The sequence below is a fragment of the Petromyzon marinus genome, chromosome 21, assembly GCF_048934315.1.
Source record: "Petromyzon marinus isolate PM22_M1 ecotype Great Lakes invasive population chromosome 21, UKy_Petmar_22M1.pri1.0, whole genome shotgun sequence".
Classification (NCBI taxonomy): Eukaryota; Metazoa; Chordata; class Hyperoartia; order Petromyzontiformes; family Petromyzontidae; genus Petromyzon; species Petromyzon marinus.
The window spans coordinates 6,378,138-6,399,294 of NC_133687.1; the positions used below are offsets into that span (position 1 = coordinate 6,378,138).

General features: G+C 53.2%; 2 protein-coding genes across 2 annotated transcripts; one reads left to right on the top strand and one right to left on the bottom strand.

Moving 5' to 3' along the window:
- Positions 1–1,086: 1,086 nt before the first annotated feature.
- On the top strand, positions 1,087–6,182 carry FBXO36 (F-box protein 36). The gene is made up of 4 exons (XM_032957892.2): positions 1,087–1,233; positions 3,014–3,122; positions 3,908–4,080; positions 4,932–6,182. The coding sequence occupies exons 1-4, from the start codon at positions 1,138–1,140 to the stop codon at positions 5,196–5,198; spliced, it is 645 nt and encodes a 214-aa protein (XP_032813783.2). The 5' UTR covers positions 1,087–1,137; the 3' UTR covers positions 5,199–6,182.
- Positions 6,183–7,119: 937 nt separating this feature from the next.
- LOC116937627 (55 kDa erythrocyte membrane protein-like) lies at positions 7,120–20,949 on the bottom strand. The gene is made up of 10 exons (XM_032944787.2): positions 20,676–20,949; positions 20,337–20,410; positions 19,515–19,639; positions 17,900–17,962; positions 16,909–17,015; positions 16,471–16,551; positions 16,256–16,336; positions 14,671–14,933; positions 13,657–13,740; positions 7,120–12,235 (listed from the first exon to the last, which is right to left on the bottom strand). Exons 2-10 carry the CDS (start codon positions 20,406–20,408, stop codon positions 12,083–12,085), a joined length of 1,029 nt encoding a protein of 342 aa, XP_032800678.1. The 5' UTR covers positions 20,409–20,410; positions 20,676–20,949; the 3' UTR covers positions 7,120–12,082.
- Between the last annotated feature and the right edge of the window lie 208 nt (positions 20,950–21,157).

The window sequence follows — 21,157 nt, forward strand, 5'->3', positions numbered from 1 at the left end:
GAGGAGGAGGGGGGGTGGGGGTTAAAAAATCGTGCAAATTCGCGCGAAATCATTTATGGACGGCCCAAAAGGCATTGCGCGTGGTTAAACAAAGCACGTTGTTACCTCTACGGGGCGGTGAAATGAGCGAGGGGACACTCTTTGTGAGTCCACCGACGTTGATCCTCATCGCCCGAGAGGGGGAGTCCTCCGTGCGGTTTTCCAGTCGTCCACCTTCCCGCTGGGATGGCGATTCCCTGGTGTTGACCCCCGTGTCTCACCCCACACGCCACCCCCCTCGCCCTTGACCACATCAATGGTGTCGCCAACTTTCTTCCCGGAGTGATGTCCGATTCCAGGAAGGGGCACGCGAAGCGCTTTTAAATCATAGTCTTTGGTTCTTTCGGTAAAAGTCACGTGGGTATAAAATAAAATAAATCACGACGTTTCGGGCGCAACACAAGCGTCCATCATCAGGTGGGAAAGCCAGCAAAACTTTAAAAAAATGTAATACGGTAATTATGGTAAGTTTGTGCACTGTGGTCCGATGTCCTCTGCTTTGATTTAAATTTGCCTCATTGCTCTGCTTTGTTTTTCATTTCATTTGTCATTGTGGTGATCTCAGATTATTCTTGCAAAATGGGACTCCTCTGAAGTTTTAGGCTGGTCAGAGAGCACCACACTCGAGACTTCAACACCCCCCGCCCCCCCCCCCCGGCGTCTCCCCCCCCCCGCCCCCCCCCGGCGTCTCCTCCCCCCGCCCCCCCGGCGTCTCCTCCCCCCGCCCTCCCCCCCCGGCGTCTCCTCCCCCGCCCCCCCCGGCGTCTCCTCCCCCCGCCCCCCCCGGCGTCTCCTCCCCCCGCCCTCCCCCCCCGGCGTCTCCTCCCCCCCCCCCCCTCCGGCGTCTCCTCCCCCCGCCCCCCCCCGGCGTCTCCTCCCCCCGCCCCTCCGGCGTCTCCTCCCCCGCCCCCCCCCCGGCGTCTCCTCCCCCCGCCCCCCCCCCGGCGTCTCCTCCCCCCGCCCCCCCCGGCGTCTCCTCCCCCCGCCCCCCCGGCGTCTCCTCCTCCCCCCGCCCCCCGGCGTCTTCTCCCCCCCCGCCCCGCCCCCCGGCGTCTCCACGGTTGCCCCGGGAGACGCGGGCGACTCCGCGTCTGGCTCATGGCGGCGCTGCTGCCCGACCCGCTGTTGGAGGCGCGGGACCAGGCGAAGGCTCCGCTCAAAGACTTCTACCAGATCGTGGTGACGAGGAGCGAGGTGAACGATGGGTGGGGGTGACGAGGTGGTGGAGGGAGACCGCCTTGGGGGGTGGGGTGACGAGGTTGTGGACGATTTGTTGAACCTCAGCGGTACGGAGCCAACCGATGTTTGTTGTGAAGAGGCGGTTTGAAGTTTGCGGAGGTGGTGGGGTGCACTGCACGGATTGTGATGGTGAGGGGTGACGAGGTGAGGATACAGGGTAGAGGAGGGGGACGACGACGAGGTGGGATGGAGAGAGGAGACAGGGAGTGGTTTGTGATGATTTTGTCATGATCTTTACCGTGTTGTTGTTGTTGGTGGTGGTGGTGGTGATGAGAAGTTTCTGTCAGATCGTGGTGAAGAGAGGAGGAGTTGACGAGGTGGTTGTTATAATTGTGGTGACCGTGATGGTTGTGGTGAAGAGGAGACGGCGCGCAGGAGGTGGGGGGTGGTGACGAGGTTAAGAAGACGAGGCGTAGGCTGACGAGGTGCCTTGTGATGATTGTTCTAACAACTGTATTGCAATTGTGTTGAAATTGATGACAGTGATGTTATGTCGTGATGTTTATATTATTCTGACGATCCGTGTGTGATTGAGGGGATTATGTTAATAGCGGTGATTTTGATCTTGATGTTGATTGCGCAGGCGATGGGGAGCGGTGGTGCAGCGGTTAGCGCGCTGCGCTCCGAACTTGGCCATCCGAGTTCGATTCCCTCTCACGGCCAACACCAGCGACGATATATTTCAACCGGTCCTGGGCCTCCACTAGGTCGACTCGGCCTCTAATGAGTACCTGGTGCGATATATAAACATCGCCACTAGGGAGACGAAGGCGGCCGGGCGTCGTGCCGGCCTTCATAAGTGCTACTCGCTAGCAGCACTTGCCCCAACAGTGTATTAAGTCTGTACGGGGGATATTTGTCTGATGGTGCAGGTGATGTTATTATATCTTTTATTTTTTTCCTGATATAATTGAGCACCATGAGGGTAACAGTTGATAGACATCAATCAGCCTACCCCCCCCCACCACCATTGCCCAATGTCATCGTTCTTAACACACCACATGATTAATGATTACCGTCTGGCAACCTCGCTAAACCCATAACACCCGTGTGGTTCTGTCCCGTGACCTCCGAGCAGGGAGCCGCCTTCTGTGAATTCACGTCACGGCCTCGGAGTGCAACCTAGCCTGGCACAATCGCCGTGATGACGTCACCGCGTATGTGGGCTGTTGTTGCAGGTGATATGAATATTAGATGGTGTTGATGGTGGTTGACGTTGGTGATATGAATATCGATGGTGGTGCAGGTGATATGAATATCAGATGGTGCACGTATCTATGCTTAACTTATTTTCCACCGTACGTAGCCAACCGTGCTCATCGGAGGTGCGGACCATGCTCGGTAGCCAGTGGCATGAGCGCTAAGTGACGCTGTCAGTCCAGCAATGAGTCAAACTTCAAGTCCAAGTCCTTTCCCCAGCGTCTGATGAAACCAGCTCCTGTGATGGTAAAGCGACTGTGGCGATAGTCGTACTGATGGTGGTGCAGGTGATATGAATATAAGATGGTGGTGGTGATGGTGGTGCAGATTATATGAATATAAGATGGTGGTGCTGATGGTGCTGCAGGTGATATTAATATTAATTGGTGGTGGTGATGATGCTGCAGGTGATATGAATATTAGATGGTGGTGATGATGGTGATGGTAGTGCAGGTGACATTAATATCAGATGGTGGGTGCAGATGATACGCATATTAGATGGTGGTGGTGATGGTGGTTGGTGATGGTGGTGCAGGTAATATGGAGGTGGTGGCAGGTCTCTTTGCGTCATGTGGGTCGGAGCGCAAGACCCGGGGAGACGAAAGAGACTCACGCGGAGTTTCTGGAGGACAGAGTCCTGCAGGGTGAGGACACACGGGGAGACATGGGGGAGGTGAAACACCGGGGGAGACACGGCGCGAGACGGGTAGACACATGTCGTGAGACGCGGTGGGACACGAGGAGACGCGGGGCTACTCGAGGAGATACAGAGATACGTAATCAGGTGACAAACGAGGGAACACGGAGGGAGACACGAGGCATCAGCATAGGGGAGACAAAGGCGGCCGGTCGTGGTAGCTGCTGACCAAACCACCTCCCTCACAGGTGAACTGTATCGTAGGCTATACGGGCGGAGTATCTTTGTGTGTGCGAGTAGCGGTTCGCGCCGGATCCGTCGATTCCCGCTCACGGCCAACACCAGTTGCAAATATTATTTTTTTTAACCGGTCCTGGACCTCCCTTAGTATGTACCGTACGTTGAACTTCTTTCGCATCGTACGTAGCCAACCGTGCTAATTGGAGGGTGCGGCAAAGAAAAAAACAACAAATTAAACGCGGAGAGCAGTTCGAAATAAGTGAGTCTTCAATGTAGATTTCACAGTGCACAGCTCCAGTGGCTTCCTGACATCGGAAGGAAGAGCGTTCCAGACGGCCGCAGAAGTGCATCTGAAAGCGGCCTCAAACGAGTACTTGGCGGGACGCGTACACATCGCCGATCGGGAGACAAAGGCGGCCGCGCGTGGTTGCTGGCAACACCAGCCCCTGGTGCGCCGCGCCGGCTGACGGCAACTTTCCCCAACAGTTCATCAACGGGCGGTCTTTGTCTTCTCCTTCTCCTTCTTCTTCTTGTCCCTTGTGCGTCCCGCAGGCCGCGTGCTCGCCGTGTTCGGGCCCGAGCTGCTGTCGAGAGCCCAGGCCGCGTGCTCAGGCCGCCACGACTTCCTGTCGCGCCTCCCCGCGCCGCTCGGCGTGCGCGTGCTCGCGCTGCTGCGCCTCGAGGACCTGCAGAGCGTGGCGCGCACGTGCACGCGCCTGCACGCGGTGCGAGGGTGGTGTGGGGGGCACGGGGAGAGGGGCGGTTGCACGGGGGGGGGGGGGAGGGGACACGGTGGAGACAAGCAGACAAGGGAAGACATGGGCACCGCGGTCGGCCAGATGTTAACCACCTCGCTTGCGATACAGGTCGTGGGTTCGATGCCGACTTACGACGGTGCCCACTGTATAATTGGAATTTGCGTGCATCTCGATCATCACGGTGGTTAGGAGATGTTAACTACCTCGCCTGGTATACAGGCGGTCGTGGGTTCCATCCCGACCCTGACGCCTGCTGCTGTATATTTGGAGTTTGCGCGTCACTCTCCGCCGTGGTCGCGTGGATTTTTCTCCGGGTCATCCGGTTTTTTTCCCCTCCACATTCAGACTTAACATGCGTTTGCAGTATTTGGCTGCTATACATTTCCACCAGATAAATTAAATCACGACGTTTCGATTGCAACACAAGCAATCATCACAAGCAATCATGATGATTGCTTGTGTTGCAATCGTGATTTTATTTTATTTATACCTCCGTGACTTTACTGAAGGAACCAAAGAGTATGGCTCCCTGCAGTCACGAAAACTTCAAATATAGATTTCCACAAGAGCCAATTCGTTGAACTATCATTTGTGGCCAGGTCGCCTCTGAAAAAGAGCTGCACGGCTCAGTTGGGCCTTATCTGGTAAACTAAAAAGTTTACATTTTAGGGGGCAAACCGATACACAAGCTCGGGACTCGCAGAGGAGATGCGGGAAGGCACAATGGGAGCAAACGGAGACAAAAGGGGGAAGGCACAATGGGACACAAAAATATAATGGGGCACGCGTGTCCCGTGTGTGTGTGTGTGTGTCCCCAGCTGTGCGAGAGTGACGCGCTGTGGGAGGCGGTGTGCTGCGGCTGCGATGGCTCCTCCACCTCGTCGTCCTCCTCCTCGCAGCGCGAGTCTCTGCGCGCCTTGGCTGCGGACATCGGCTGGAAGAGAGTCTTCTTCTCCAGCAAGCTGCACCTGCAGCTGCAGCTGCGGCGACGGCGCCAGCGCAACGACAACAGCGACAGACACGAAGCGCAGCAGCAGCAGCAGCAGCTTGCGCTCCCGGCACCGGAGGTCGTCCCAGCGAATTGACCTGCGCGCTGGCGTCCCGGCAGAAAATCTCAGTTCCTTTTTCTGCTCGCTACTTGGTGGAACGGCGGTTGAAATGTGTTTTTTTTGGTGGAGAGTGGCTGGTTTCTTTTTTCATGCTTTTGGTGGAGGAAGAGTTGGGGATTTTTTTTTCCCGTGGTTGTTTTTGATGCAAATGCGGATTCTGCCGATTTTCGTGAGGTTTTGTTTCTGGAGTAGAAGGGGTGGGGGCGGGGGTGTCCGTGAGTTGAGGAAGGACATTTTTTTGTTAGCCACCGGTTTTTTAGCCATGGTTTCCGTTTACATTGGTCAATAAGGCTAAAGGAGTCTTGGCGGAAAGGACTGTTTGCCGTGGGTTTTAGGTTTTAGTTTTATTTTATATTTTAAAAAGGGGGGTGGCAGTTTCACCCGCATTTGAGGAAAGGTGGTCGATGCCAGATTTAGGTTCTGAAGTTTCCATGGAATTGTATGAAATGATTTTGAACAAGTGCACTTCTTCAGGAGCTGCTGACAGTAATGCACATAAGGTTGAGTGGTTTTCAAAACGTATGGCTTCTGGCCCTGTACTGTTCCTCTGTTAGGATGGGGCTTTCTCTCTCGTCAGTTACAGGTGTTATTGTTTGTGTTGGCATTAGTCCCGCTAATTGTCCCCAGGGTGCAGTCTCCATACACATGGCTCCCAGAGGCAGACTTTGCAGCGGTGAGCATCGGTGACTTTACTGTGCTGGCGATCCACAGTTGTCTCTCTCCGTCTCGTTGCCGTCTGTCCGGCGGTCACATTTGCTCGAATATATTTTGATGGTGACCTAAGACAAGAGGACCACAATGCAGTTCTTCAGGAACTCTTGATGGTTTTTGCATAATGCACAAAGGCAAAGTGTTTTGTACGCGTTGCTGTCTGTTTTTGGTGAGGGGGGGGCCGAAACACATTTAACATTGCCATCCTTTTCGAATTGTGCAATTCATTAATTAAAATCGCTTCTAAGAGATGCGTTGAATTGTATTAGAATCGATGGAAATGCGTTTGCACGTACAGCGCACTTACACGACTCTACAGATTTAAACGGCTGTAGATTCAGCGAGCCGTGGTCTCTCTACTGCCGGATGCAGTCATCCCCAACACAGTCACCATCCCTCAGTCCTGATATGCCACAATGCATCATACTCTCCTTCCTGCAGACAAACCGATTTCATTGCTCCATCTCTGCAGCGGACGCCCTCATTGGCCACCATTCCCGGTAGCCATGACCGGCTCAAGCCCCCGTACTTTTCTCAGCAACATTTACAGTTAGGATTTACACGGTGGCGTCGACTGTATATCTGTGAAAAAGGAGCTTTGTAGCTCATCGGATTCCTCGTATAAATAGTCCGATTCTGGTGTCTAAAATACAACGGAATCTAAGTCCACTGCAGTGGGATTATTTATCCCAGAGAGAGGTAGTCATATGTCTATGTGTCTGAGGTTCTCGCTGTGTCTCTCTGTGGGTCTGTGTGTATAAGGGACGGGTCTCCATGGTGAGTCTATGGAACTACGATTCTTTGGGTCTCTCCGAGTCGATAACAACATGGACGTATAGAGCGGTGTCTAAATGCGACCGCATCTGGACATCTGTGAAAAAGATCTTCATAGCTCGTCAGATTCCTCCAAGATAAATATTCTGATTCTGATCTGAAGATGCCGTACACAGACAGTGGCCATCAATCGTAGGCAAAGTAGAAATGGAAAATCTCGAGCAGGAAGTCGTCAGCACGGGTGGCTGGTGGGGGCAATTCCAGACTGTGAGGGCAGCAGAAGAGCAGGAGCAACCTCCCACGGAGCGAGGGCGTTCTCATTCTGTCTCTCGTTGCAGGCCTCTAGTATGAAGGCAGAGGAAATCATAGATGCATGACTACAACCACGGACTAAAATACAACGAAATGAACATTCAAGGTTTTGAGCAAAAACATTTATTTTTTTACTTTTTTTGGTTTATAAAGTGAAATCATTCCTTGTCGCGACACCAGTGGTTAAATTAAAGAACCGGGGATGGTGGGGGGGCTAATCAGGAATGAGGAGGGGGGGGCAATTTTCAGAAGCTACCCCACTCCCCCCCACCAATTGAACCCCCCCTCCATGACCCCACACGCCAGTACAATCACAAGTATATAACGCCCGTCTTCAAAATGATCAAGTGAGAAAATACGATCGCTAAGCGAGCGGTTTACAACACAAAAGATACAGAAGCAAAAAAACAAATCTGCCGCTCTTAAAATTACACAAGTGGCAGTTTGCGGTTTCAGATTCGGTTACATTTTTTTTCCTCAAAACACGTCGCTGTGGGCAGAAACGGCCGCCTGTCTTTGGTCACTGAAGCGGTGATGTCACCACCATCATCATCATCACCCCCATCTACTCCACTGTCAACTTCCAACACCCATCAATGTCGACATCACCAGGATCGCAGCCACCACTGCCACCATCACTAACCGCCTCCTCTTCCGCAAGCAATTCAATGCAATTCTCGCCGGTTGTGGTTGAATCACTGGACGCGTGGGGCCTGCTTAGCGTTAGCGGAAACTGCGTTTTCTTTTAGAGAACATTTGGTTCCAACATAAAGCAGTGGAAGCCAAGGTCCTGCCAACACTTTCAGAAACGTTCGTTCAGGCGGTAGAAACACCGAAACTTTACTTTGTCCGCGGCGCTGCCTTGACCGGTTACCCGGAAGCGTTTCTGTGAAAGAGCAGCTCCTGCTCGGAGTGCCTTTGGGAGAAATCGCAGATGCCACTCATTGGTAACCGCGACCCGTGTCCTTAGAAAAAAGAAAAACGCGAGAGCTCCGTGAGATAAAAGTGCGGAGCTCAGGCCCACCCCTCTCGAGGAGCATCGAGTCATCCGTCTGTCCCCAACCAAAACGAGAGGTCAGATCGAGAACTTTTAAAGACAACAGTTTTTTTATATTCAACGTGACTTTACCGAAAAAACTAAGAATATGAATTACTGCAGTCACGAAAGCTTTAAATCAAAACAGTTTTTTTTGTTTGTTTCCCGCAACCCCCCCCCCCCCCAGGAAAGCCTGAGTCTCAAAGACTCCGGTCATCCTCGGAACAGCGGCGGCTCTTGGCTAACCATTGAAATAAAGGACGGTCACCGCATCGCGCGCTTTCAGATGCGCTTCTGCGGCCGTCTGGAACGCTCTTCCTTCCTATATTAGGGGCCACTGGAGCTGTGCACATTGAAATCATCTAGATTCTAGATTGACACTCATTCCTTTAGAACTGCTTTTTGTGCTTACGTTTTTTTGTCTTTCCCCCGCACGGTTGGCTACGTACGGTGCAAAATAAGTTCAACATACATAGACATACACTTTTTTTCAGCACGGTTCTGTCAAGTTTTTTTTGCAGAAAGGGGGGGGCGATGTTGCCTGGCAGTGAATATGCAGGCAATGCTTCAGTATTGGGTGGGATGTTTGGCCGATATCGGTTGCATTGATCATTTACTTTTCGCGATGGGAAGGGCGGGAAATCGGAGAACGAGGAGGAGGAAACCCACGCAGAGCAGTGGGGGAAGAGAAGAATGTACAAACCCCACGCGGGAAGGCGCACCGAGACGGCTATCGAACCCAGACCCCTTTACCGACGCGAGGCGGCGAGCGTTCACAACGCGTTCACCACCACCAACACCACCACCAGGCTCGAGTCGGCAGCGAGAACGCAGGGCCAAACAAGGCATCGTGAGACTCCCAAAGTCGAGGGGCGCTGGGTGTGGACACGTCGGCTGGGAGAGTTCGCGATGCACTGGTGCGGATCGATATCGATTGTCTTAAGCTCACGACGTTTCGTTTGTCTGCAACGGAGGGGGCGCGCGTGCGTCGAGTCGACGTTTTGTCGATTCGTCCTAGGAAATAGGTCGAACAGACGTCACCCCCGGCAGCCCACCCAAGACCGCTACATTCACAGCGATGCCTAAAAAAAAAAAAATGTTGATTCTTGAATTGAATCACACCCCGCTCCCCCCATCCCCGCCACCCCCCTAGAGTCGGCAGGTGGACGCCACGTGAACAAGGTTGGCAGACAGGCAAACGCCCATTCTGCCATGCTGATGATCGCTAACAACGGTGAAACGCAAAGGCAGTTCAAGGCGCCGGGGCGCGGCTCGGCGTCGCGTTTGGCTTTCCCCTTTTGAAGCGTTGCTAGCGGTGGTAACACCGACAGGCCAATGTAGAGCCACGTTACTGCATCACGCAGGGGCTATTGGGCCAAGCGGGGGGGCGTGTTTTTGCCATGCGCCGCCGCCACCCCCCCGCCACAAACTCGTGACCACCGTCAACCAACCTCCATAGAAACGTTTTGTGCTTAAGTTCATAAAGCCGGCTGCAGTTTTGTGCGATAACCGTTGAGGTTCGTCGGTAAAACCCACGTGAGTTTTTTTGCGCCAAGGGGTGGGGTAACCCGCTACGGCCCACGGAGGAGACTCCACGACTTCCGTTGCAAACGGCCCCCCCACTCCCCACCCACCACCGTGGGGGTGGCCACAAGAGGACTCGCTGCAAATGACAACAGCGGCGTCACCCCCCAGCAGCGTGGGTGCGCCGATCGCGAAGGAGAGGGGAATATTTGACGACCTGGCAGGGTCGCGTTTCTAAATTTCGGCGTGCCTCGGTCACCCGTAAAAGGTGAGAGCCAATCATATTTCGCGTTTGATAACGACGAGGTGGAAATGTGTGGTTGATCGTGAAAAAGTTTGACGTACTTCAGACCTCAAGAGGTAACTCGTCATCGAGGGCTTTCCTAACCTCCAGGCATTAGTCCCCCAGACTCGTCAGTTTACCAATCATCTGACGCGCGCGGCGTGTTCGACAAGTTCAGTTTCGAGTGGTGGGGGCACGAGGACCGTAGTTTGCAACAACAACAAAAAACAAGCGCCGAGAGGGTTGATCCCTTCTCCTGTTTACTGTGGAATATCCACTCCTGAGCCAGGAGTGGATATTCCACATTCCCATGGTGGGGGGCCAGACTGTGGTACGGGTTTATTGACTCCCAAAGGGGCGATGGGCAGAGGCAAGTCAACCCCCCCCCACCGACCTGGATTTTAACCCCAAATGGATCGGATCGGTTACAACCACTGTGGCAATACGGAGTTCGTTTTTGCACTAATTCGGCCGTCCGTCGATACGCGACCCCACCGAGCAATGCAACCACTCGGCGCTTATTTCACCGCCGCGTGAGGCTTTCACGGCATGGCTCCGGCAAGCCATCGCCACGTGCTGTTTCTGCACGATGTCCCCACGATGTCCCCGTTCCAGATCACGTCGTATGCACTCTCAAATGACGGCAAACACGCGTGCGTTCTGGAAACGGGAAAATTCGAATGTAGCTTATAGATTTTGCGGCGAAGAATCGCCCGTCCCAGTGCCCCTTTTGTTCCTCAAAGTTCGCCGCGGAACGACGGACAAAACAGCTTCGGATAAACAGCAACACTGCGCGCTGTGCGCGTGCCGTGTAAAACGGCCGGACACGCAAATTGCACTTTAGAAATGTTGATATACAGAATGATTGATTGATTGATTTGATCCTCGTTTGAGGGAGTAAGTCAAGTGGCGGTTGCGCGAGTCCGTGCCAAACCAAGCAGAACAGAAGCCAGAATCGGCACGGCACCACGAGTTCCCGTTAAGGACTTGAAACCTGCCGCAGCATTGCTTTCAGCTTTTGAAATCTCTGGACCACGACTTTTTTTTGGTGTTTTCTTTCAAGTGAAATGTCAAATGTTCCCTCCCCTATGTCTATGGGACCTTTTTGGCAGTATCTAAACTGATGACTCTGCACTGTCTTTGTGCTGTTCGCCTTTTGGCGTTCTCTGGTCTGACACCGGTGGTGAGACAAGGCCATAAAAACAGGGGTGGGGAACCTTTTTTTCTGCCAAGGGCCATTTGGATATTTATATGACATCATTTGCGGGCCATACAAAATTAAATTTATGTTGCGATGAAAAAAGCTCCTAGATTTATTGAATTTTAAGTCGTGTGGTTGCCTTGGCAGGGCAAGACGTTCCCCACCCCTGCCATAAAGGATGCTGCCTCTGGTGTAGGCCAATCAGTTTCAAAGACAATTAATATATTATGAGAGAATGTTTTGCCACAAGTACGTGTGGTTAATGCAGACTTTGATGCCTTGCAAAAGGCATCTATTTAGTGCTTGAACAGCTAAACGCCCGTCTTCTCTCCCCCTGTTTGTGACCCTGAGCCAGCTGTGGAAATTTCCACATTGCCATGGCGGGAGCGAGAGAGACGATATCAAATTCGGCAACAACAACAACGGCAGTAACGTTGAACATTTGAAACTTGCGCAACAAAAATCAACGAATCAGACAAGCCATGAGAAATGAACAATTTTTGAAATGTGATTTGGGAACGACGCGGCGTGAAAGAGACCGTGAGAACGAACGCGGCTCGCCGCTGAACGCCCCAGAACATAGGACACAACAGCGCAGAAGAGCAGGGCTGGTGGGGGGGGGGGGGCGGGGAGGACAGTGGCCGTCGGTTGCTGGGGCAATTGCAGCGTCGCCCCCGGGGGTTTGCCGGCTGTGGGGATTGGCGGAGCAGAGAGCCGAGTAGCCGAGCGTGCAGGGGAAGCAGGCGGCGTGGTGCGGAGGCTGACGGTGCGGTACCACACGGCGGAGCGACGCTTACCGCCCCAGCAATGTCACACGCAGTGCCACGGGGCAATGCCAGGCAATGCTAGGCCATGTATCGCATTCCTAGATAATACCATGCGCTACTTTGCAACACTAGGCATTATTGGGCATTACAAGGCAATGCCATGCATTTGCTAGGGGCATTGCTTGGCAATGCCGGGTAGTGCGAGGCAGTACTGATCAATGCCGGGTGGTGTCGTGCCAGGCTGGGTGTCCCTCACAGGAGCCAGGAGAGCGGCACCCAGTTGTGCGTCTCCCCGGCGGTGCGCACGGCGCTGGCGATGAGGGCGGCGCTGTCGTGCGTCACCTCGTTCACCACGACGAGGTCGACGAGGTGCATCACCGAGGCCTGTAGCTCCCGAGACTCCGCCTGCACGCGCGCGTGGCGGGTGGGGGGGGGAGGGGACGCCCAGAATTAACCACCGCGGCCACCTGTGTTTAACCGCCAGAGAAAGTTGAATCGATCACCGCACGGACCTTTAATTCGCTGTTTCTACCGTATATAAAGTTCGCACCGTTCCTGCTGTACATCTGTTCTGCCTGGTTTGTGCTGTCCATCTAGTAAGTATTGTCCATCTCGAACCGTTCCGTTTGTACTGTCCATCTCGCTAGCTCCATTAGCCGATAGTTATCATTTGGGTAGACTCTGAAGGATCTATTCTCGTGGACAAGAATCAATAATGAAATCTGTAAATGACGAGAAAAAGCCATAATCATAATGGTATAATAGTCCGGGCGTGGTAAACCACAAGTTTCCAACCACGCACAGACACGTGTAACACACACACACGACCTCTGTGCATTATACAAAAACCATCAGCAGTTCCTGACAAAGTGCACTATGGTCCTGTTGTCTCGGTCGATGGTGTCGCATTCGTTCAAAAGTATTTTGATGCCACGGTGGCGAGATGCCATCTCCCTCGCCTGGTATGCAGGAGGTCGTGGGTTCGGTTTGAACCCTGACACCTGCTATATGCTATATATTTGTAATTTGCATGTTTCTCTCTCCCCGTGGTGGCGTGGAATTTTCTCCGGGTCCTCCGGTTTTTCCCTCCACATTTAGAAACATGCCCTTGGAGTATTTGGCTTTTATAAATTTCCACGTGATAAGCCACTTCGTTGAGCCTATCATTTGTGATAGCCAGGTCGCTTGTGAAAAAGAGCTACGTAGCTCAGTGGGCATTACCTGGTGAAATAATACCATACCTTGCAGTTCTTGAGTCATTTGAAACACGAGATGCAATGTTTGATATTTACTTAACCCTCGTTCGCCCTGGAGCCACTACAATGTCCCTTTCACTTAACACACACACGCACACAATGCAAACCTGCAAGAACTCCTCTCTAGCAGCTACGCGATCACGTGACTTGTGGGGGTGCGGTCACGTGACTCGTGGGGGTGCGGTCACGTGACTCGTGGGGGTGCGGTCACGTGACTCGTGGGGGTGCGGTCACGTGACTCGTGGGGGTGCGGTCACGTGAGTCGTGGGGGTGCGGTCACGTGACTCGTGGGGGTGCGGTCGAGTGAGTCGTGGGGGTACGGTCGAGTGACTCGTGGGGGTGCGGTCGAGTGACTCGTGGGGGTACGGTCGAGTGACTCGTGGGGGTGCGGTCGAGTGACTCGTGGGGGTACGGTCGAGTGACTCGTGGGGGTACGGTCGAGTGACTCGTGGGGGTGCGGTCGAGTGATTCGTGGGGGTGCGGTCGAGTGACTCGTGGGGGTGCGGTTGAGTGACTCGTGGGGGTGCGGTCACGTGACCCGTTGGGGACTGGTCACGTGACGCCTGGTACCTGGAAGGCCTCGCCGATGCTGGCTGGTGGAGCCACGAACACGACGAAAGGCGCAAAGTCGGGCGAGCGTAGAACCTTCAGGGCCTGGGGGCATGACAAGCAACTCCAGGTCAGGGACCAGGGGGTCGACTAACCCTCACTCGCTCGCTTGCTCACTCACAAAGTCAAGCAGAATCTCTGGAATAAAATTCAATTGAATTTGCGGTTTCTTACAGCACGAGGCTACCACGAAGGTGCTGTGTTTCACAGAAGAGTATTAGTCTGCTGTAGTGTTGGTATGGGGCTTTTACCCGATGAGGTGTAATGATGGTTTTCGTGTCTAGACCAAGACCCCAGCACACAGTGGCTTCGAGTAACGTCACGGGATTCTGAACGTCAACTTTTAAGCAGTGGCACTATTAACCAGGGCGGCCGCTGGGTTCTGACCAAGAATCATCTGTATATGAACGGCATATGCGCGGGGAGAGTACTTTTTTTATATTTTGTGACATAAATGCAAATTGTTTTATATTTTGTGATATAAATGCAATTTTAAAAAATATTTTGTGACAAATGCAATTTTTTTTATACGAGAGACCACCTAGGACAGCACGCAGCATACAAAGGTAACTGGTTCATGGAATTCCATGCAATAAAGATGCACAGCTTCAGATTGATAGCGCACATAGGCAATCTCCTACATACGCACCCTCCATCTTTCTGCTCGCAGGAAGGGACATGACATCATCATATACAGGAAGTGATCCGATTTAAGGAATCTCACGAAGCACACAGGAAGTGACCTTGCATGCTATGCACAGGAAATGACCTCACACCACGCACATTCATTTCACATGGTCCACAAAGGAAGTGACCTCACACACTGTGCACAGGAAGTGACCTCACACAGCGCAAGCAGGAAATGACCTCACACAGCGCACGCAGGAATTGACCTCGCACTGCGCGCGCAGGAAGTAACCTCACACGGCGCCCATAGGAAGTGAGCTTATGGCTGGTGCGCAGGGCAGCGCTCACCTGCGGCTGCACATCGAGCACGCACACGGCGTCTCCCTGCATGATGTCACGCACACACTGGAGGCGCAGGCCCAGCATGGCCTCTCCGTGGTTCCCGTACTCCACCATCTCCCCACGCGTCACCCACCCACGCATCTCCACGTCCGACACCAGCTGATACGGGCCGGGATCTTGCGCGGCCCCACCCGCCGTTCCTGGTGCTGCCCCTGCCCCGGAGTTGGGGGCAGCGTCGCCGTTCGGAGAGGTCGGGTGCTCCGTCGTGTCTGAGGGAGTGAAACGAGTTCGGGGAAAAAATACTTGACCGATCCGCTTGCGTCAACGCAGCGAGCCCGTTGGCGGTTCTTTGACAGTTACAGTCTGGTCGACGATGGGCTCTGCACCAGAGATGCCGCCTGTCCACTTGCGGAGTGATCTCCCTTCCCCAGATCTATCCCGATTGCGCAATGAGCAGTGCGTCTTCGCGAGCCAACTAACCCATTTGGAACTCTCGCAGAGGGCAGCGCGACCCTTTGCGTCAGTGAAACTTGCCCGTGGAAGTGGATGTCGCAGAGCTTCCACCATTATCCTTTCATCATGTGACCTCTGTTCCTACACGCGAGGCGGGCGCTAAACTCTCCTACACACACCGTGTGAGATGCATGTTCAAATAAAAAAATGAATGTGACGGTTCTTTTGTGCAGTCGTAAGCGACCGGACTGACAACGCCTGACGGTCTAATCACCTGGGGGCCGATGAAATCAGAATCCAAACTCGGCATCTCAGCAGTGCCGGCTCCACATCTCCTAAGCAACCGGGCCCCACTCGGCGTCGCCCGCAAACCAACCCATAATCTCGCGTTCCCCACCGCCACGGTGGCGAGATGTTAACTCACCCGCGCCTGATATGCAGGAAGTAGTGGGATTGATCCCAACTCACGACGGCCATATATTTGTAGTTTGCATGTTCACTCTCCCCGTGGTCTCGTGGATTTTTCTACGGGCCCTCCGTTTTTTCCCTCCGCATTTGGCATCAACATGCATTTAGAGTATTTGGCTGCTATAAATGTACACATGATAAGCCACTTTGTTGATCTATCATTTGTGGCCAGGTCGCATCTCAAAAAGAGCTATATAGCTCAGTGGGGCCTTACCTGGTAAAATAAAAAAATATTTGGTTTAGTTTGGTAGAGTAGTCCCTCAGTTAACAGCGACATCGGTTCACAGTTTTTCGGTTAATGTTTCCGCCCCCCAAAGGACTCCATCGTTTCGACTAATTTTTACATTTTGATTAACGGTATGTTTACTTTACGCACGCGGGTGCCAATTTCAGCCAATCCGAGCGCTCAGAAGTGGGCTGAGCCATGCCCTCAGCCAATCAGCGACACCCATTTATGAGCTTTAGGCCTCGACTGGCTTTATTCACATTACGTTTTGTGCGTTGGCAGCAGAAACAGCTCTCTGGCAGACTCTTGGAATGGATTAATGCTATTAACATGTAATTCCATATTCGATTCATAGTAATTTCAGTTAAAAGTAGCTTTCGTGGCACCGAATTAAAAACGTTTACCGAGGGACTACTGTATCTGTAGGCAAGGCTCATTACTCACAGAGCATCGGAGTCTTGAACGTGTCAGGGTCGGTGGAGAGCAGTACGGACTTAATATGACTCCTGCCGACACCGGGAGCTCCTGGGGGGAGTGGGGAGGGGGAAAGAGAGAGAGGGGGGGGGGGGCAGTCAGGCATAGGCAGAGAGGAACAGAGGAAGGGTTTATGAGCCTGACGTCGCAGCAAGCGAAATATCCGTGGGTTGCGCTCATCTCACCCAGCAGCACGAGGGTTCTCCGTGGGAACGGAGGAAGCTTGACAACCTCCTCGTACGATAGCGTGTCCAGATCGTCGAACACTGTGCACCGCACCCGCACGGACAGAAAGCAAATATAGAGTGGGTGAGCGAGCAGGCAAGGACAGACACGCAGGCGAGACAGCGAGTGAGTAAATGAGTAGGTGAGTGAGTAAACGCGCAGGTGAGCGAGCAAATGATGTATGCACGTTGAGCTTCTTTCGGACAGTACGTAACCAACCGTGCTAATCAGTTGGCGCTGTACAGCGAGGGCTAGGTGCGTAAGCAAGTGCGGGAGTAGACTTCGCAGGTGAGTGGGTGACTACACGCAGGTGAGTGGGCGGGTAGACTCGCTGGTGAGTGGGTGGGTAGACACGGAGGTGAGTAGATGAGCGAGTGGGTGGGCAAGGGCAGTTGTACCCGAGCAGTGCTGGGCCATGTAGGGTCCACGCAAGCCTTTGGCCCGGATCAAACCCAGGAAGCTGGACTTGGGCTGAGGCTCGACAGGGTTGGAGCTCACGCTGTTACTGAGAGAGACAAACAAGACAAAGACCCCCCGTGTAGCCTTTAATGGACCATTGGGGCAAGTGCTGTGAGCGAGCACCTTCGGAGGGCCGACACGTCCGCGTTTGGGGTGCCGCGGTGGCGAGAATTCCCTCGCCTGGTACGCAGGAGCTCGTGGGTTTGATCCCGACCCTGACGCCTACTGCTGTATGTTTAGATATTGGGCGTGTCTCTCTCCCCGTGGTTACGTGGATTTTTCTCCGGGTCCTCTGGTTTTTCCCTCCATATTTATAAACGTGTTTTTAGATTATTTCGCTGCTATAATTTGCCACGTGATAAGCCACTTAGTTGGGCTATAATTTATGGTGCTTATGAAAAAGAGCTATATAGCTCAGTGGGTCTTACCTGATAAAATCCAAACAAAATGGTTTAGTCTCCCCAATGCTGATGTTTTCACACCATACCAGGTACTTATTTTAAGACCGAGTTGACCTCGATTGTGCCCAGGTCCGGTTCAGATATTTCTCGACACTAATGTTAGCTATGGCCAGGAACCAATCTAAGGCTGTGGGGGTCAGTAGCACAGTGTGCAAATCGTTGCACCACCACTCCCCGCATTCACACACACACGCGTACACACACACAACAGAAGCCAGTTATATTCCAACCCAGTCCTGGGGCCTTCCCGAGGTCGACGCAGCCTTCAATGAGTACGCGGTGCGATGTGTGTAAACATCAGCACTGGGAAGATTAAGGTGGCCTGGAGTGTTTCTACCACCCCACTCGTAGTCCATGCGGTCTTTATAGGCAAATGTTATCAGCACTTGGCTCAACAGTTTATAGAAGGCTATATGGTCGGAGGGGGGGGGGGATTTTTCTGTGCAAGTCTGAATCTGTTGGACTGTACCATTCCACCAGGTCTCGGGAGGGTATCATCCCGGTCGAACCATCTTCCTTCTCCCCCTCCCACCTGCAAAACAAGTTGATTTAGAACATTGGTTATAAGAGTCCTCACGTCTGTGCGTGTGTGTCTGTCCGTCCATGTATGTGTGTGTGTGTGCACGTGATTGTGTGAAACAGTGACGATTATCTGAACCGGTCCTGGGTCTCCCCTAGGTCGACTCAGCCTCAAATGAGTACCATGTGCAGTGTGTAAACATCGCCACTAGAGAGACAAAGGCGGCCGGGCGTGGTGTTGGCCACCCACCCCCTCGTGTGCCGTGCCAGCCTTCATAGGTGCTCGCTAACAGCACTTGCCCCAACAGTCTGACGAGGTTAGCGAGGTATTAGTGGCGACTGGCGGATAATATTTATTCAGATATGTCTCTAGTCTGTGGTGAAGATGCGTTATATACTCGTGATTATCTACGTGGCTTTACCGAAGTGTCTCTCTGTCCCTGTCTGCGTGTCTATACATGTCAGGTCACGCTCAAGTTTCAAAGATTACCACGTGTATAGTTACACCGATCGTCGCCATTAGGCTGCTCGATTACATGAACACCCAGAGGAACCACCTGCCAGGCAGGACAGCAGAGCCGGTTTAAATCGACATAGCAGGTGACGGGATGTCTCAATTTGGATAGCGAACTCGTTGTACTTGAAATTTGCTCAGATTTACGTCACGCCCCGCTCTGCAGCCCTCTTTGTCGAGCTCCACTCTCATGTGCTGCCGCCCACGGACGTCGCGATGGCCAGGTCGCGATGGCCAGGTCGCGATGGCCAGGTCGCGATGGCAAGGTCGCGATGGCCAGGTCTCAAGCAGAACCTGAAGACAGCCAATGTTTTCGCCGCCAAGTTTCCGCCTCTGGTTTCTCCAATCCAATGTTGGGAGAACATCTTATAACATCGCCGTGAATAACATTGGCCGAAGTGCAGATAAGCAGGTGAGTGAGGGGGTGAGTCAGGTGAGTGAGTAAACACGCAGATAAGAGAGTGGTTGAGCAGGCGAGTAGACATGCAGTGAGCGAGCGGATACGCAGGTGAACAAGCAAGTGGTTTGACAAGCTATGAAATTTGGATCAAAATTCTGACGGGCAGCGACCAAATAAAATGGAGCAAAAGCCTGAAAGTGCGCAAAGCACTATTTTTTTTAAACTACTTTTTTGTTTTAACCAGGTAAGGCCCACTGAGCTATATAGCTCTTCTTCAAACTTGACGTGGCCATAAATGATAGCCCAACGAAGTGGCTTATCATGTGGACATTTACAGCGGCCAAATTCTCTACAGGCATGTTGATTATAAATGTGGAGGGACAAACCGGAGGCCCTGGAGAAAAATCCACGCGATTATAGGGAGAGAGGCATACAAACTCCAAATATGCAGGAGGCGTCAGGGTCAGCATCAGACACACGACCTCCTGTGCACCAGGCGAGGTGGCTAACATCTCACAGCCACCGTGGCCGCCGGGAGCTACAGATTCGGTTCGTGCACGCGGGAGCCCGGCGGCTGGCGGGGTCTGGCGGCTGCGACGACGCGGGGAGACCTCCATCCAGCAGTGGAGACAAGGTTAGCGACAGGCTCACCAGTCCCACTTGGCACGCGACTTGACGCGGAGGACGTCGCCGCTGCGGAAGGCGAGGCCGTTGTGGGGACGGTTCAGGACGCCCTGCGCATTTGGGTCGAAGTTGAACTGGGCACGCACGAACGTCTGGGTGCAGGAAAAGCCGCGGAGGGGTGGGGGGGGAGAGAGATTCACAATGGCCAGGTCAGATTAAACGTTCACGAAGGCCTCGTCACAGTCACCACACCGGCACCGACAGACGTGACGTGAACCATTTGGGAGGAAGCGTGAAGGGTAACGCTGACGCAACCGCTGACGCTAAACCCAGACTTCTTTTAACCCCCGGCCGTGTAGCAGAGGCCGAATCCTAACGCTCGAGTCTGATCCTAACACTCACCCTAGCCCGAAACTCTAGTCCTTGCCACAACCCCAAACAATAACGCTAACCTTAGCCAACTAACCCGAGCCTCGACTCTAACCGTAACCCCGACACAAACCCTGACCCAATTCCCTAACCCCAACTCCTACCCTCGTAACAACCCGATCCAAAGTCCCTAACCCTTTACCCAACTCTAACATTATAACTGGCCCCTAACTCAAACCATAACGCTAACTCGGTTGGCTACGTGCAGTGCGAAAGAAGTTCAGCATACACACACATACCATACAAAGCTCCAACCTTGACCCTAACAATGGCACTAGCTTTTTTAAGCTCAGCCCTCCAGCCCTAAACCTAACCCCTAGCACCGACTCCTTCTGCAACCTCTTCTCTGACCTTACCACCAAGGTGACCTTGACTTTGACCCCCTGTGACCTTGACACCCCCCACCTCCACCCCTCTTACCTGTACAGCACGTGCCCTGCACACCTGAGTCACGTGGTCCAGGTACAGCTCCGACAACTTCGCCGACGTCATCTCTAGGAGGGAGACACGGGGACAGGGACAAGAGGGTCGGAGACGAGCAGACACCGAGATAGAGAGACACGCGGACTGACACGCAGACACGGAGGGAGGCGAATCAGACGGACACGGAGACCAGCGGACAGACACAGCCAGACACAGTGACGAAGCCAGGCAGGCGAGGACACGCGGGGGACACACGGGGACACGCGGAGACACGCCGGGGGACACGCAGAGACACGCGGGGGACACGGGGGACACGCAGAGACACGCGTTACATACCTCCTCGTGTAGGTTCCTTCAGTTTCAACCTCGCCGCCGGAGTCGAAAGTCCGCGGACGCGCTGTTAAAATAAACAAATAACGAAAACAGCCGCGTCTTTAAAATGTTTTTTTTTTAAAACGTTCCTACTTTTCCTTATCGTCGCGGCGGACTTTGTTCCGAGATCGCAATAATGCGAAGAATAATAAAATAATATAGCCCTCGCCGCCGATACCAACCACCCCTTGAATTGACTGGAAGCGATCCCAGAGCGCTGAGTCAGCGGAACGGGCGAGTCCATCTGGGCCAGAACGACGGGTAAAGGGGGGGAGGGTGGTGGTTAATAACCCCGTAATAAGTAAATTAACATATTCCTGTTTTATATATACTTTATTATTTTATTGTTTCCCTTCAACGTGACTTTGCCGAAAGAGCTAAGAATATGAATTACTGCAGTCACGAAAGCTTTAAATCAAAATATTCCTGGTTCTTTAGGTAAAGTC

Coding starts and splice junctions, on each gene's coding strand:
- FBXO36 (XM_032957892.2), top strand. CDS start 1,138: ATGGCGGCGCTGCTGCCCGACCCGCTGTTGGAGGCGCGGGACCAGGCG. Junction 1,234..3,013: donor TCGTGGTGACGAGGAGCGAG/GTGAACGATGGG, acceptor ATGGTGGTGCAG/GTAATATGGAGGTGGTGGCA. Junction 4,081..4,931: donor CGTGCACGCGCCTGCACGCG/GTGCGAGGGTGG, acceptor GTGTGTCCCCAG/CTGTGCGAGAGTGACGCGCT.
- LOC116937627 (XM_032944787.2), bottom strand. CDS start 20,408: ATGACGTCGGCGAAGTTGTCGGAGCTGTACCTGGACCACGTGACTCAG. Junction 19,640..20,336: donor GCAGGGCACGTGCTGTACAG/GTAAGAGGGGTG, acceptor TCCTGCACCCAG/ACGTTCGTGCGTGCCCAGTT. Junction 16,552..16,908: donor CATGGCCCAGCACTGCTCGG/GTACAACTGCCC, acceptor TGCGGTGCACAG/TGTTCGACGATCTGGACACG.